This window comes from Artemia franciscana, chromosome 5 (genome assembly GCF_032884065.1).
Source record: "Artemia franciscana chromosome 5, ASM3288406v1, whole genome shotgun sequence".
Classification (NCBI taxonomy): domain Eukaryota; kingdom Metazoa; phylum Arthropoda; class Branchiopoda; order Anostraca; family Artemiidae; genus Artemia; species Artemia franciscana.
This window is the reverse complement of record NC_088867.1, coordinates 51,191,326-51,207,862: the sequence shown is the minus strand read 5'-3', so window position 1 is coordinate 51,207,862 and position 16,537 is coordinate 51,191,326. Positions and strand designations below refer to the sequence as shown.

At 35.1% G+C, this 16,537-nt stretch overlaps 1 protein-coding gene across 1 annotated transcript in view; it reads left to right on the top strand.

The window, feature by feature from the left end:
* Nucleotides 1-16,537, top strand: part of LOC136027563 (casein kinase I) — a 60,004-nt gene that overhangs the window by 24,121 nt on the left and 19,346 nt on the right. The window contains exons 3-4 of the mRNA XM_065704932.1: nucleotides 10,291-10,516; nucleotides 12,669-12,808. Of these exons, the coding sequence (XP_065561004.1) occupies nucleotides 10,291-10,516; nucleotides 12,669-12,808 (366 nt within the window). The remainder of the gene's footprint in view (nucleotides 1-10,290; nucleotides 10,517-12,668; nucleotides 12,809-16,537) is intronic.

The following is a 16,537-nucleotide window of genomic DNA, read 5'->3' as shown; positions in this document are numbered from 1 at the left end:
CGAACTTCATTTTTTGCACAGCTTATTGTTTTATATACGGTTAGTCAAGCTAGTTCCTAAAACTATAATCGGACAATTCCTTTTGAAACATCTTTGCTTAGTTTTGAATAAAGCTTGTCTGATATTATTACATTTCACGTTTTTAATGAATTAGGTTGTTATATTGGTATTACTAACCAGGGTCGTATCCAGGATTTTTTTTCGAGAGGGGTGAGGGGCGTGTAAAAGTATTTTCTCGGGGGAGGGGGTTACAAGAAACCTTAAAAAACGCATTAAAAATGTGTTAGTATTCATTTTTGTTATGTTTTTACCAGTCGGCCAAACATTTCGGCTGGGAGGGGAGCTCAAAGTGTATGGTGAACAGCCTACCTTGAACTGTCTGAAAGACCAATAAATATGTTTCAAGGGATGACATGATGCAAACTGTGCAGCCTACAGATAGGCTTTACACTGAAAACACAAAATGGGCTTGTTTGTATAACAAATCTTCCTTGACTTCCCGAGCCCTCTTGTAAACTATTGATTCATGTCATATAAGATTAAAAAATTAATCTTATATAACTGGTATTTGTCGTGCTTTTGTAAGAAAAAAACCCAACTAAACAATACAAACAAAAATAGTCATACACATTCTGAGTTTAAATCTAAATATTTACATGGAGAAGGGATCCCTGGATGTATAAGAACCTGGAAATCTTGATTGGCAGCATTGACAGCAACCAATAGCTGCGTTGTAAATGCAGTGCCCTGACTTCACTGTATTACCCCTGTGTAGGGTGTTCGATAATCTGGATCGTTGTGAAGATTTAAGGTTGAAAAAATACGTTTTTAATCGCGGGTAGTTAGGTTTTTGGAATTTGCAATATTTTTTTTTAATAATTGGAGTAGGGCTCCAGTACGATAGTAAGTACATAGTCAATTCAGGCAATAGATCTAAGAGGTAGTGGTATCAATGGCATCATTTATGAGGGGAGGAGGCAGAATATATTCTGTATAATCTAGTGGGGGACACGCTTATCGTTTTTTCAAATTTCTTCAAAAAAGAGAATACCAAACAAGGCATTTTGAATGAAAATATCTACCCAAAACAGTTGTTTTAAATATCTTTGGGAAGGGGCAAATTATCTAGAGACTATATACCCTATATACTATATACCACTATACACGTGCCACTGAACATTCATAGTAATGCGTACTGGTAATTCTTTTTAAACACTGCAAAAATCTGAGCAAAAGCATTTAGGAGTGGTTTGGGTTGTAGCACTCGCTGCCCCTAGGATTGCAGACCTTTACTTGCCTTGACCTATAATGTCCTTACGTTAAATTGTAAAATTGTACCCATTGGCCTTTTATATCACAGTAACAGGGCAGTGGTCTCCACTCCCTGTCGCTTATTTAAGCTGTTGATATTATCTGACTTAATAAGTTATCCCAGGTTAGCCCAGCTATGACAAAGACGGGGGGATGGAGTGTGTGGATATATGGATGTGTTGTTTTATTCTTTTCAGCAGTTTACTTTTAAGCGCTAAAAAAAAAAAGTGCCGAAAGTTTAAAGAATTAAAAATTGTACACAAATAAGTTGTTCGTTTTGTGGGAAAGCTGGAAATCTATAGCCTAGGCCTCTCTGTTGTTCGCCACTTGCGGTTAGTTAATAAAAGCAATAAAATTCCCTGCTGACAAAACCTATGCACTAGCAAATTAATCCTAATTGCGTAATGGCTATAGTTTATGCTGTATTCTGATAATATGGATTTTATCTCAGGTTCTGGTGCTTTTTAAGTATTAGCTAATGGCGCTGTAGAGGAACGAAGGACGAACCGTAACTATTGCAGCTGATATCTAAAACAGCTCGGGGACATTTTCAAACCTTTTACGTTAGATCAAACTAAAAATTTAAAATAATCACTTTCGTAACTAGGTCCCAGGTTAAGGCCGTATCCAGGGGGGTGCAGGGTTTGACCCTCCCTCGAAATTTTTGCCCAGCTCGTAAAACGTAGCAAAAATGCATATAAAAAAGTGTTTGGGTGTTAAAAGTTTTCTTGTAACCCCACTTCCTTTCCGGCTTAAGTGTCATGGTTTAATTGGTGAAAAGCCCCTAAACATTGACTTTTTTGGAAGGGGTGAAATTTAAAACAAACTTTATTTCATAATTTGAATAAGAAGTGTGTGGAAACTCCTAAATTTAGGATTTTGTTGATTGGGTGGGTCCTCAGGCTCTCCCTATACACGCCCCTGACGGGGGATTAACTTTAACCCTTACATTTAAGGAAGTTGCATATATTAGACCACAATTCTTTCCATCATTTTCCATCAATTAGAATCCTGTTTAAAATGCACCTCTTCTGATACAACACGGTTTTGTTATTAAAGAATTCTTGAATAAGCGTTGTTAAAAAAAAGTGGATGCTAATAATGTTGCAGGGGAAAATAGTAAAAAGAAATGGACCTAAATACTTTGCCTAGATCTAGCAATGACAAGACCCGTTATGTCTCATAAACATATTATCTCCCTTCACAGAAGGGGGGAGGCTGGATTTTGTGTATTTATAGCTGTTGTCTTTTTTTGAGGTGCCACTTATTGGCTAATGCAATTTATTTTGTATTGTCCCCTTTGGTTATGTAATTCTTAGTTATCCTTTTGTAGGTCAGTCGGGAGTGAGGGGTACCTCACTCAAAAGATTGTAAATCTTGGCCGGAATTTTTTGAATAATATGTTTTGAAGACCGATGACCATTAACTCAGTTTCAGTGGAACTGAACAATGCACAGCTCCTTACTGATCGGCTAATATCGAATCTTATGACCATTTAATGTAGCCCATTTAAATTCCTATGACCATTTACTGTAGCCCTTTTAAATTCCTATGACCATTAAATTTTATGACCATTTCAATGTAGAAAACTGTTTCCTGATCTTCTTATATCGAATCCTATGGCCATTTAATTGTCTGGATAATCCTGCAAACAAATTATAAAATACATACCTCAATTTTATATTTGTAATGACGGGGGGGGGGGCTCAAGAAGTGTTCGAGGTTTACGCCACAAACGCATTTCAAGAGCAGTGGGATAGAAGAAAGTTTTAAAAATCTCCCTGGAAGTATTATCCAAATCTCATCCCCGCTCCACCCTGTATGTCGACACGTTTCTTTTTTACCACATTGTGTTGTTTAATTGCGCCCTAGAGAAATTAGATATTACTTTTCGCCTAATCCAAAAAAAACTTGATTAAAAAAAATAGTAAAAGTTAAAAGCTTAAAAAAATATCGTTTTATCTTTTTTTACTCCATACCCATTGGACAGATCCCCAACCATCCCATTTCCAATCCTGAGGTTTGGGCCTGTATGTATCTGTGAAAGTGGGCATATAGATAGAAGTGGGTATATTAGAATAGCTCACTGCCTTAAACATGACAAAATTGTTAAATTCAAGAGAAATATTTCACTTTGTGAGATGAAGTTAATTTTACAGTTTTGCTAATCACTGCGGTTATGTGATTCGTCATAGTAGAACAGCAACTGAAAGATTTGCATTGGAAGATTTCATCTTAAAAATTGAAGATTATAGAATAAATAGTTAGCTTTGTTAATACAATTTATCGTATCGTTATCCGTAACACAACGTATCGTAACATAACGAATCGTAATTTGTAAACACAACATCATATCATTAATTTTAGGTACATTTTTATTTTTCTATTTCTTGAATTTAATTTAGGAGGTGATTTTAATGTTAATCATGCATAATTTAGGAAATAATCTTTTATATTATTTAATTCTCGTGTAATCTTGTTTTTAATTTTTTCATGAAAATACTCAGTGTTTTTTCTTTTCATAGATATTGTGTCCCTAGCAGGCTTTACTCTTTCAACTCCAACTAATCACATGGTTAAAAATTTTAAGTTTCAAAATGCTAAAAATGGCCAAATTTGTGTTCTTATCAAATAAATATAATATGACAATGCAAGATGAAAAATAATACGGTCAGTAGCTACACGCACACTACTCAGTCTGGTATTCAGGCTAAAGAATTTAAGGCTCAAAATTTACTAATTTATGTAATATAAATTACATAATTTAAGGCTCAAAATACTAAAAATGGCCGAATTTGTGTTCTTATCAAATAAATATAAGATGAAAAATAATACGGTCAATAGCTAAATGCACACTACTCAGTCTTGTATTCTTGCAAAATAATTTTAGACACAAAAGTCTATTGCCTGTAATATTAAGAGAAATTAAGGCCTTTCGATACTTTGCAAGTCGTTTTGCTATTCTTAGTGTCGGGTCCCCGTCTCAAAGACAAAAGGCTCATTAGCGAATTTTCACAGTACCACAGGGAACTCCCAAAAATGCTAAGTCATTCAAATCGTACTTCCTTATAATTTTAGTAAAAATTGATAGGGGATCCTGAGTGTGTCAAAAGTGCGAAAATCTAACGAGAGGCTAGTTTAAAATAAAGAAAAATGTAATCTTTTACTAATTGTTAAGCAAAACACTGTTTATTCAGTGTAACTGACAACATAATTAATCCATCACCTGTTTCGACAAGGTTTTCAATCAAAGTGGGTAGAACCACATGACTCTCCCAATGCTGTCAAATTGCTCAAAAGATATCTTCTTTGAACTGATTTTTAGTGTTTTCTTAGGTGTTATGCTAGAACATTTTTAGGGACTGCCCTTTTCGGAACTTAAAAGAAACTCCTGATCTGTTCAATCAGAAAAATAAAATCCACACTTTTCTGTCGTTTATTTAGATACCTTATCCAAGCTCTACAAGTTATGACAAGACTGCCCAATCATTTCTAATTAATTTAACTAATGGACTAAAATTTTTTTTTAATGGACGAGATTCTTTACGAGGGATTCTTTACGGTACATCGCCCTAAGAAAAATAATTAAATAAGTAAGAAATTGGTAAAAAGAGGTAATTTCACTGCCTAATTGTATTTTACCACTCACACTAATACTTGGATGCTAATACCCGGGTACTAATACCGGGTGCTAATACCCGGATGCTGCCAATCTGTCTAAAATGGCCAATTCACATGGAGATTTTACTGATACCGAGATTTATTTAGCACTAAATTGACCCAATCTTTTTTTTTTTTAATTCGGAATTTCTTTGACTTAAACATTCTGATTGGTTTAGGTTAGCTGGCTAAATCATGGTATTGCTAAAATTTTATTATGAATGAGGCGTAACTGACTAGTTCTCTTATGAAACATCGGATGGTGTCCTTGAATCCCTTAGGTCTACTATTTTCGGGTGCTAAACAGCTCGTGGATAACGGATGAAGCAAAAGGCGAAACCGGCCACACCAAAGCTGCTAAAACGCAGAAAACAAAAATAGGATTTAACAAAATTATCATCGACCATGGCCTTTTGCTTGCTTCTTTCGTAGTGAAGTGGCGTTTATAATGGTCGGGATGTTGTTTTTTATGCTATAAGCATATTATTGATTTCCATCGTACACCTAAAACTAAATTTTCAGTGAAATCCATTTTTTAAATTTAGAATTAGGCTCTTTTTTTGTGTGTAAAATCGCATTTGCGTCAACCTAAAGTATGACACCCAAAATCATTCCACTATAAAACAAATACAAGTAGAGTAAAGAAATATATAGATATTAAAGAATAGAAAGAACTCAATATGAATTACACGCTGGTTGAGTTGAACGGACATCCAGTTAAACGAGGGCTCAGTTGCACGAGTGTTCAGTTAAATGGGGTTCAATTGAGCAAGGATTCAGTTACAAGGGGCTTCAGTTATTACTATTGACTTTCATCTTACACCCAAAATTAATTTCTCAATACAAACCATTTTTATAAAATTTATAACCAGGCTCTTTGCCGTGTGTTTTTAACGGGTCATGTTTTTGTGCAAATCGCATCTGTGTGGACCCGAGGTATGACAGCCAAAAATGACTTACAGACATAGTTTGGGCCATGGATCCGTTTAATAAAGTTTTGTCACCTAGAACTACTTTAAATCTGATTTATCGAGAAGGACTTAGGCTAAATATTAATGATTGTATACTCCATTATAAAATGCAATTAAAAGTAGAGCAAGGAAATGTATAAAGAAAGGAAAGAAAATAAAATGAAAAATAATACAACCAGTGAGCTGAAAACATGGGAACAGACAATGAAATAACTCAATCATGGAAGTGACGGACAGTCCTTCATGCAAAAAGGCAAGCTTTTTTTTTATACTTAGAGCATGTAAATTTTGTACAATATATTTATTCGTATTCCACAGAGGCAAATAAAATAAAATCACAAAAATCAAAAATAAACTGCACGGAGCGATCGCATATCATTTTGAGAAAAGTTGGAAGCACGCCAGATAAGAAAAACATGGTTATAGTTGGTCAAGCGTAGTTTTGCTAACAATTTACGGCTATTTTTGCTCCTATTAGTTGCTATTTTTGCATACCCAATCTTAGCATCAGAAACCGTACGCGAAAGTAATGACCGTAAATTCTTTCTAATCGTGAATTCTGACCACGTGATATTTTTTATGAAAGGCATAGATATGTTTACAACTAGGAGGTGATCTAGGTGAAACCCTATAGTACCAAGTAAGGCCGCATCCAGAGAGAGACTAGGGGGTTTGAACCCCCTCCCTAAGATTTTTATCTGACTCGTAAAAACGTAACGCTAATGCATATAGACAAATTTTTATGTTTTTTAAGTTTTTTTTTGTTACCCCCTTCCGAAAAAAATAACCATCCACGAATAAAAATCCTGGATACGGCCTTGGTACCATGGAAATCAAAATAAAAACAAAAAGCTTGTTTGTCCCCTGGACTCGTCTTAGGTATTCACGACGGTATTTTATAAGATTTTGCTTTTAGTTGTTTCAAAACTACGAATTTTCTGTGCGATATTAGAATTTCGTCAGAGGTGCCACATTGAACCGTGAAAAAAAAAAAAAAAAAAAATAAGCGAAGCAAATTTGTTGAACTTTGCAGTGCTTTTCGTCGGTAAAATCATAACATTAAAAGTCTGTTGATTGCCAAAGATAACTGCACCTTTAAAGGAAATCTACATCTTTTTAAGATCTTTTGCTTAATTTTGCTGATATTTCTCCAACACTTCTTTTGTTTGTTTTTTTTTTGTTTGGCAATCTTGAATTCCCGCTAAAACTGAATTCCCGCCAAAATTGAATTCTCGATTTTTCTATTTTTTTAATCTATATATGTTTCGTTTTGTCTCGGCTGAAAAAAAGTTTGGATGAATGGGAAGATAACTTTTCGACCTAAGATTAGAATATTAGAAGCTACAGTGATGGCAGTGGACGAGTATGGTTCTGAAACATGGGCGCTCCTAAAAACGAAGGAGGATCTGTTAGATGTTTTCCATAGGTATTGATGATGGACTCTTTTGGGTCCTCATCTGACTGACCATATTTCAAACAGTAAGCTGTACGAAAAATGTGGTTCTATCCCGTTTTCTAGGGCTTCAATGAGAAAAAAGTTGAGGTGACTACGCCACGACAAGTTCTGTGGATAAAGGATGACAGACTTTCAAAGATAGTCCTTTTCGGCCAAATGGTAAGTTGGTCGTCCCTGAATGGAATGAGAGGAAGCCGTAAGGAAGGATTAAATGAAAGCCGGAACTTCTTGGGAGGGTGTAAAGAATAGACTGGAAGGAGGAGGATATTGCCTTGCTGTGTTGGCCTCAGCTGAAAAAAAATACAAATTCTCACTTAAAATTATGTCCTATATAGATCGTTTGTAGCCATAAATCTCAATATGCCAGTTTTAAGAAAAACACAACTATGTAGCCGATTTGGAGCCCGGGCCCGGCACGCCTACGGGCTAGGCTTGTATATATGTTGATTCTCATTGTGCTTGTCTTATAGCTGCAGATAATATGAGCCTCTTCTTGATGTCATGGGCCGGGCCCGGCACGGCTACGCAGCAGGCTTGAATATATATTGATTCTCATGGTCGCTTGCCTTCTAGCCGAAAACAATGTGAGCCCCTTCTTGATTTCGCGTGTCACCTTAGGTTCGATACAGCCACCCAGGGAAAAACGCAAATTCTTTCTTAGAGTTGTGACCTCTTTAGATCGTTTTTGTGGCCAGAAATATCAATATGCCCATTAAAAAAAAAAAAAGATTGATTCTGCTTTTTTTCCAAATCCTAAAAATTTTTAAATTTTGCTTAGTAAGCCTTACTTTTTATAAATTTCCTACTTATAGCATCTATGCTAAAATTTAAGAACCCACTTAAAACTGTATTAGTAAATATTGTAGAATGGCGCAACCTCGAGGGGTTTTAGACTCTTCGTCACTCTGGGTACAACTTGGCGCGCCACCTGTTCTAACATGCGTGACGCGCACAAACTGATGTACATTATATTTGAAAGTTAGCCACCCTTCGCTTTGTTTAGAGTTTTTTTTTTTGTTTATAAACGTAAAAATCGATATAAATCTGCTATTGTTTGATCAAATGATTCTGTAACGGTTTTGCTTGATTACCGGTTATTTCGCCAGGCTTTGTTTTAAAGCATAATTTATCTAATACTTTCCCACGTGATAAAGTTTTTTAGTCATATTTTAAGCATTGTTGCATTGATTCTTTTTTTTTTTTTACTGACGTCATTTTCCTTTGAGACGCTGATGTTAGCACGCGAACTCCCCATTTGATTGATCGACATCGACCTTATTTTTGGGTGACTGACAATTTCTCTTGTTGGGTGCGTATTCTAGTGACCCGTTTTTAAGTAGGGAAAAATAGAATGTTCTATTGGAAATCTTTTTTTAAAGGTTAATCTCTTGGAGCTATGTCCGAAGTTTTAAATGAGAAAACTGCTTTGATTAAAACAAAATTGAGAAAAATGGTTTTCAATTCCTCGGGTGGAGCGTTTTTTAATGCGCTAATTGAATGAAATATTAACGTTTAAAATAGTAAAAGGGGTTTTTTTCTGATAAATCAGACCCACTTACAGTAGGTCTTTTGACTTCTTCCCCTCCTAATTTCGCCCTGTCTAATCTTTCGTGAATGGTGCGGGTCATAAAATTTCTCCTTAGGGAGAGGAATGGGGTTCAAAGGACAAAAAAGTACATTTTAGATGATTTATTTACAAGAGGCCGTCATATAAATATCATGAGGGCTTGTTGTGTGTTCAGGTGTGCCCATCTCCTCCGTAACGCTTGCGTTTCGTATAAACTGGTGTTCATTTACCAGTCTCTTGATACTTCTTATATATGATTTTGTTGTTTTTAGAAATTAGGATTAAGGGTCTGTAATTGTGATAATATAAAAACCTCAGACTCGGATTTGTTTTTTACAGAATTTAAATTTTGATTGAATTTTCTATAATTTCGTAATTTCACTGAAACAAGTCTTAGCTGACAGAAGATCTGTTGCAATCCATCATTGATGGCGAGAGGGGAAGGTTTTCAGGAGCCTTGTCCACCCAACAAGATTCGGTAAAATATTGACGCCAAAACTCTCACTTATAAAATAGGCTGTTGGAAATTTCCGCTCTTAATCTTGCTTTTGATTCTTTCAATTGGTAAGTTGCTTTCAATTGGCCGCTTTCGATTCAACTGCTTTCAATTGGTAAGTTGGTGGATGCAGAATTCGGACTCTTGTTTTAGATTTCAGTTTCTAGTAATTCTTCTGCTTGTTCGGACTGTTATGGAACCGCGTGTGTTTCTAGTGTCATTACTAGATCTAATAACTTAAGTTATCATAAGATCAACAATCTAACGATCTAAAAATGTAACCAGTTCTAATTCTATTAGTTCATAACGTTCTGGATGCTGACATAAGGTGCAATTTAATCAGTCGGAGTTTAGATCATGTGGGTTGGTTGTCCAACATATATTGGGTAAAGATGTGGATCTACAGAGCTGGAAAATAATGAAGGCAATTTCCAGCAACACCAGAGGTCTGATTTAAAAAGGAATAGGCTTTTACGCTGAAATAACCAAATGTCTGGGATTCTATTGGGGCTTATAAAAACTATAAAGGAATTGTGAAAAAAATTGATGGCATTGACCACTATTGTATAGATTTATTTGAAATGGTGCTCATAATTTGTAAATGTCAATTATGTTTATCTATGCCACCCTCGTTCCTTAAATCCGGAATCCCCCTCTATTTTCAAGTCTGTTACCATGACTCTGTTTCAGGCTTGCATGTTTAGATAAAAAGTGATAGAATATTTGTCAGGAACGCGAATAGTATATGCAATTTATGTCGTAAATCTCTATTCTTGGTTTATTGTTAGTTTTGATTGACAATTTATTTATCATTTTATTCTTTTTATAGGTATTATGGCCAAGAAAGAGACTATAATGTACTGGTGATGGATTTATTAGGTCCATCATTGGAGGACCTCTTCAACTTTTGTTCTAGAAGATTTACAATGAAGACAGTTCTTATGCTGGCGGACCAAATGCTAGGAAGAATAGAATACGTCCATTCAAAATCATTCATTCATCGGGACATCAAACCGGACAACTATCTCATGGGAATCGGACGTCATTGTAACAAGGTAAGGTGGGCTCATTATTTTCTGAGACAAAACCACAATTTTATTTGATCAAATATTTAATACTAGATTTTGCCGTGGTCAGCCAAAAAGAATCAGATCGGTTTTGTCTTTTCTTCTATCACGATAATGTAAAAAATTTAATCGCCCATATGTCTTAGTAGAGAAGCCACACCTCACCCAGAAACGGCCTTGTGTAACTAATCAAACAAATTTTAGTTGGATATTGTAGGTCTATTACTATTATTAATCTACTGCAAACTCATCGCAGCATCAAGCCGCCTGGGGCCAAAAAAGCTACGTACACTCCTCCACCCACTGAGTTCAAAGCTCCCCTCTACAGCTCCTCCCATTAAGCTCCCACTCAGGGGCGCTATTTTAAGAAACTTTAAGAGGGGAAGGGAGTAAGGAGTTTTTTTACTCCTGTATTCACGGCGCCAGATACTTAAAGGTGTCTCATATGCCGTTATTTATTTACCTTGTTCAGAAACCTCTAGACTTTAAATATCTTTAAGCCTTCTTTTGAAGGAGTCAACAGAGGAATTTGCAGAATAATATCCCCAGGAAGATTGTTCCAGATAGAAGTGTAACGCTGGATGAAGCTTTCCCTCAAATACTCGGTTCTTGGCGTGTCCTCCTTCAGATAATTGGACCGAGTTGTGTACCTTCGCGTCTGCCTTGTCGGTTGGACAATGGGGTAACAATACAAGAGAGATCGTCTGAGGAGGCGAATTCATGTACTTGTAGAAGACTGCCATCGACGCTGCATCGAATCTAGAGGCTGGAGTGAGTCATCTGTAAAAGCGCAGCCAGCCCTATTTGCCGTATTTTGGATCTTCTGGAGTGGTGAAAACAAGAAGGTATTCTTTCAAAGTCCAGGGAGGGGTCAATTCTATTTTGACTCAATAAAATGCCAAAAAAGTATTTTTGACATTCTAGAGGGGCAAATATGCCCCCTTCCCTCTCCTCCGTTCTAACTGGCGCTCCTGCTTCATTTCAATCTTTTTTGATGAGTTCTTCCCATTCCATTTTAGGGCGTCCTACTTTTCGTTTGGCGTCTATGAGATTACCAAAAAGCACTATTTTTACTATTTTTGACGACCTTTCATCCCTCAAATTGTGCCCCCCCCCATCTTAACCTTTCTTTTACTACAGCTCTAGAGAGTAAGATAGAACCACATTTTTCGTACAGCTTATTACTTGATACTCGGTCATTCAAAAAAGCACCTAAAGCTATCCTTGAACACCTGGAAAACATCTAGCATGCCATTCGAAATGCCCTCATTTCGGATCTGAACTGGTCATTCTTCCAAACTATATTCGAACGTTAAAATATACCCTGTACCTTTGTTACTTTTTCATGTCCTCATTGAATCTACCATCCTTACTAATATTGGTCCATAGGCAATTATTTATTTATTTCTAACCCGTCATACAACATAAGTACACAGAGACGGTAAAGCTACTCAGCACTCGGTCAATATAAAACCAAAACCGTGACTGCCGAGAGCGTTACAGGGTTTCATTGAAGAGTTGCGCCCTTCAAGAGTTATAGCCTAGTAAATAGCACATCATTGTAGCATTTTATTAAAGGTAAAAGTTTCCTAGACTTAAACTGCTCAGGCGATTTATGTTTTCTAGATAAAAAATGCTACCAATATAATGCATTTTCAGAGCGTTCAGGGAGCGAGAACATGTTTGAAAATTAATTTCAAAAGGATTAAGTTGCTTAAATTAAGAATGAATAAGATGAAGTGGTAATGGTAGATCGCCTCAGTGAAGTTGCATCTTAGTCAAGCCCTTTGGGCTTGACAAGTCAATTGGCATTATTTCCCAATACGAAAGTTCTAAAATAGAAACATTAGGGTAGATAAAAATACACAGTTTTACCCTCCCTCGCATCACAGGAAAAGTCTTGACTCTACTCCCTCCCCCTAAGAGTCAGATCTGTGGGAATCTTTTTTTCTACTTTTTACTATTTGGTATTTATAAACAGATAAATTTCAAGTGCTTCGACACTGTTATCTGTGTCGGTTTAATGTATCCCGTTTGTCTAGGTAATCCATTTGTCTTCTAATGTGTACTGTTGATCCGAGGAGTTTAGCTTCTTTTTTTAATGGCATATATTCATAAACTTGATTATATATATTTTTAGCTGTTCCTTATTGATTTTGGGTTGGCAAAAAAGTTTCGAGATTCGCGCACTCGGTTACACATACCATACAGAGAAGATAAGAACTTAACTGGCACTGCGCGATATGCTTCCATCAACGCCCACCTGGGAATTGAACAAAGGTAAGACACATAAAAAATAGCCTACACAATGTCTTTGCCACTCTTTCAGGCGGCCCAAAAACTGTTAGGTTTTTCTTTGGATTCTCAAAAACTACTTTTATCTATTTATTTATTTTTTCACTGGAGACATGATTTATTCACAAAAAATTAGCAAAAAAAAATAGCAAAAAAAGCATGTAGCCCAGTAACCTGGGTCTGTATTGCCACTATTATTTATATTATGTATTATTTATGTTTTATATTATTTATTATATATATTCATTTTATGTATATTATTATATATTATTTTTTTATATTATTATTTTAATGGAGTCTTTAATCTACTTAATTAATTTAGTCTATTCAATCTATTTAGTTTTCGCGTTCTATAGTTTTTGTTTGTTTTTATTTGTTTATTATTATTACTGTTACTCATCTTTTTCTCCTTTTTGCTTTTCTCTCTGTGATTATTTTGATTCTCTGAGTAAGTGACTCTTTGTCTTCCCCCTTCTTTACAGGCCAATGAGCCTTTGAGGGAATAGTAAAATATAATATGGTATATGTATTTCATGATGAATAAATATTATCTTCTAGACTCCTCTAGAAAGAGGGAAAGTGTTATCAACCTAAAGTTTCACCTTCGCTTTTTTGTGTCAGTCCTACTACAAAAAATGTATTTATTTTTAAGGTATGTCTTCTCTGAAACTAGCGACTTTGCGACAAGCCTGCAGCTGCACCAATAGGACAGGGTATTTACGTTGCAGTTTCCATAATTTTGTTTCTAAAGTATTATATTTTCATCATATTTTGGTATATTTCATTATGATTAACCTAACTTCACTTCTTGAGTATGGTCGGGATAACTGACTTGTATCGGTCCGAACTTCGCGCCCTTAATTAGGAGAACATAGCAATGCGAAGTTAGAATTGAGGCAGTTCACGAATTATACCAAGTTTTCGGGTCCTCGGTTTTATTCTATAGGTTTTTTTTTTCAATAGTTGAAAGCTATCATTTCTTATGTTTCTCATATAATCTGGTCATTTTGTTCCTTTCAATTTTGGTTCAAAATTTTAAAACGTTCCTCCTTGTCCAAAATGACAAAGCCAGCGAGCATGTTTGATTTCTGACTATTTTCTTTTTCTTTTTTTGCAATATGCATTTTGTCTTTCCACTATTTGAGTCAGGCCAACTTCCTACCGGAACTTGCTATTGTCTGTTTCTTTCCTTTATGGAAAATAAATATCACCGATACAAATCAAATGCAAAACAGAATTCATGTATAGTTATCATTTTTAAGCTGGTTTAACTGTCTATTTCCTATAATTATGGCAACACCATTTTAGTCACGTCAATAATCTTAAACCAAACCTGTTCTTGAATAGGGCTATGGGTAGGGTTGCTACTGCTTTCTTTGCTCGAAATTCTTGTTAAAATGTGTTTGATCTTGCCTTATCCGTTCTTGAAATTTTGCAACAAGCGCTGCTAGATTTTATTGTTTTATTTGATATCTTGGCTGAACTGGGTCTCCAGTATAAATGTAAGCCCCACTCCTGCTAGGAAGGGAGAGCATTCTGCGCTGTTGCATTTAGAGACCAAAGTGGGTATCTTTTTGGGTACTTGTATGATAAACCCCCTACCACTCAAGTTATTCATTCATTGACGCATTATAGAACCGTTTTTTTTTTCGTGAGTTTCTTCCAGCATAGCGTGAGGCAAGACGAAGTGACAGAGTAGATTGAAAATATATAGTTTGGGCTATATATTTGCCTATTAGGGGGTGGGGGTAAAGTATTTGTACTATGTGAAGTTAGAAAACAATTCTTACTACATAATATGCAGAATAATTGTGTACCTATCACATAAAGCATAATGTGTTTCTAAGTATAATATTTTTATCTTACTGTGGTATATTTCGTTAATATTGAGCCTCAGATAAACATATAGAACCCTGTTAGGTAGGGGGTATATCATACAATGTACCTCTTTTAGAGTTAGTTGGATAGGAGGGTGGTTACGGTTATACAGGTGATCAAAAGGGATGGCCCCCTCGCTTTGCTAAGGATCTAACTTAGGACCCCTCCTCTTCCATTGTATTTTCTATGAGAAGTACATGGTTATATGGACGAGTTCAGATATTCACGCCTAAAAGACAAATATGAGACCCCTCAAGTAAACCTTTTAATTTTCCTCCGGAGTTTTGCTGTTTCTGAATACGTTTGCTGTTATATCTTCACAGAGGGGAGTAGGGAAAGAAGTTATTCTACCTTAAAATTGATCAGGGAATTGGCTTTCCTGTTGACCTCCAAGTAGTTATGTGTGAATTTGATAATAACTAGTCTCTTTTGCGAAAGTAAGCAACTTTACACTTTCTTTGTTTTTAGACTGTTTATGATTTTCTTTTTTTTATCTTGATCTGTTGTTGCTTTATATGAATGATGAAATTCTAGACTTGTTCTTCCTTTCCTTTCATTCTTCCGTTTTATAGTGGACCCTGATTGTCGGTCCGAAATGTCTGTCATTTTGTTTGCTATTATTGGCTGTATCCCGCTTTTTTTCAGAAGTTTTTTTTTTATAGTTTTTATCAAGGAGTCGAGAAATCTTTCACCGTGAAGATTCGTAAAATCTAGACTTGTAGCTTTTAAATATTTTGGGTGCCTTTGAAAAGCACTTTCATGTAATTGGTATTATTTTATTTTATTTTATTTTTTTTTTTTGTGTTATAATGTCAGCGCTACAAAGCGATGTGCAAATTCATATCTGAATTAAACCTGTTTTGCTTCTGCCCGTGACTTTTTGGAAGCTTCTTCCGACGGCATAATCATCAAACCTCAGCTGAATCGTTTGCAAACAGCAATTAAAGTCGTCTAGTCATTTGAGAGGCATTGGATGTTTTTTTAATTAATTATTTTTATTTTAATAGGTAAAATTAATAATGTAAATATATTAATACATAATAACATAAATATTAATATTTAGTAAATATTCATTTTAAGATGATCCTTAAAATGAATTAATAATAACTAAAATAACAAAATGATTAATGATAATATGTAATGTAAATAATTAACAAAATAATATAAAAATATGAGTTTTTTAAATGAATTGAATAGACCTTGGAGCCAGTGGGTATAACATATTTTCGTTTTGATATCCTTGGTAGGCTACTTTAAACTTCAGCCTAATCGTTTACAAATAGTAATAAAAGCGGTCTAGTCATTTGAGAAGTATGGGAGGTTTATTTTTACTAGCTCAATTCCTTTTATGTATTTTAGTGGATGATTATATAGTATTTTAGGAAGACGTCGGTTATTGGTGAATTTGTTGAGTTTAGAAGTGTGTCTATAAAGTAGTCCATCCTAGCCTATATATTTTGTTTATCGATCTACTTCTAATAACAGTAGAATTAGATTGTGTACAAGGAGTTCGAGATTTCTACAAAACAGTCATTTTAATTCTGGTTTAACTTTCAATTTTGGAGATAGAAATAAGGCTATGAAAATTACATAATAAATCGTGCGTGTTAGTAAAAATACCCGTGCTTAGTTGTGGCGAGTCGGATGCTCTTTAATTCTGATGTAAAAAAAAGTCATAGTAAGAAAACACATTAAACGTTTTCTGTTTCTTTGCAAATGATGTAGTGAATATCATGAACGTGTGCAATATCTTTACTTTGTTTTGTAGGGAGAGCCATAAATAAAAATAATTTTTTTTGGTAATTTGAATAAAAAGTGCCCAGAAATTCGAAAAAA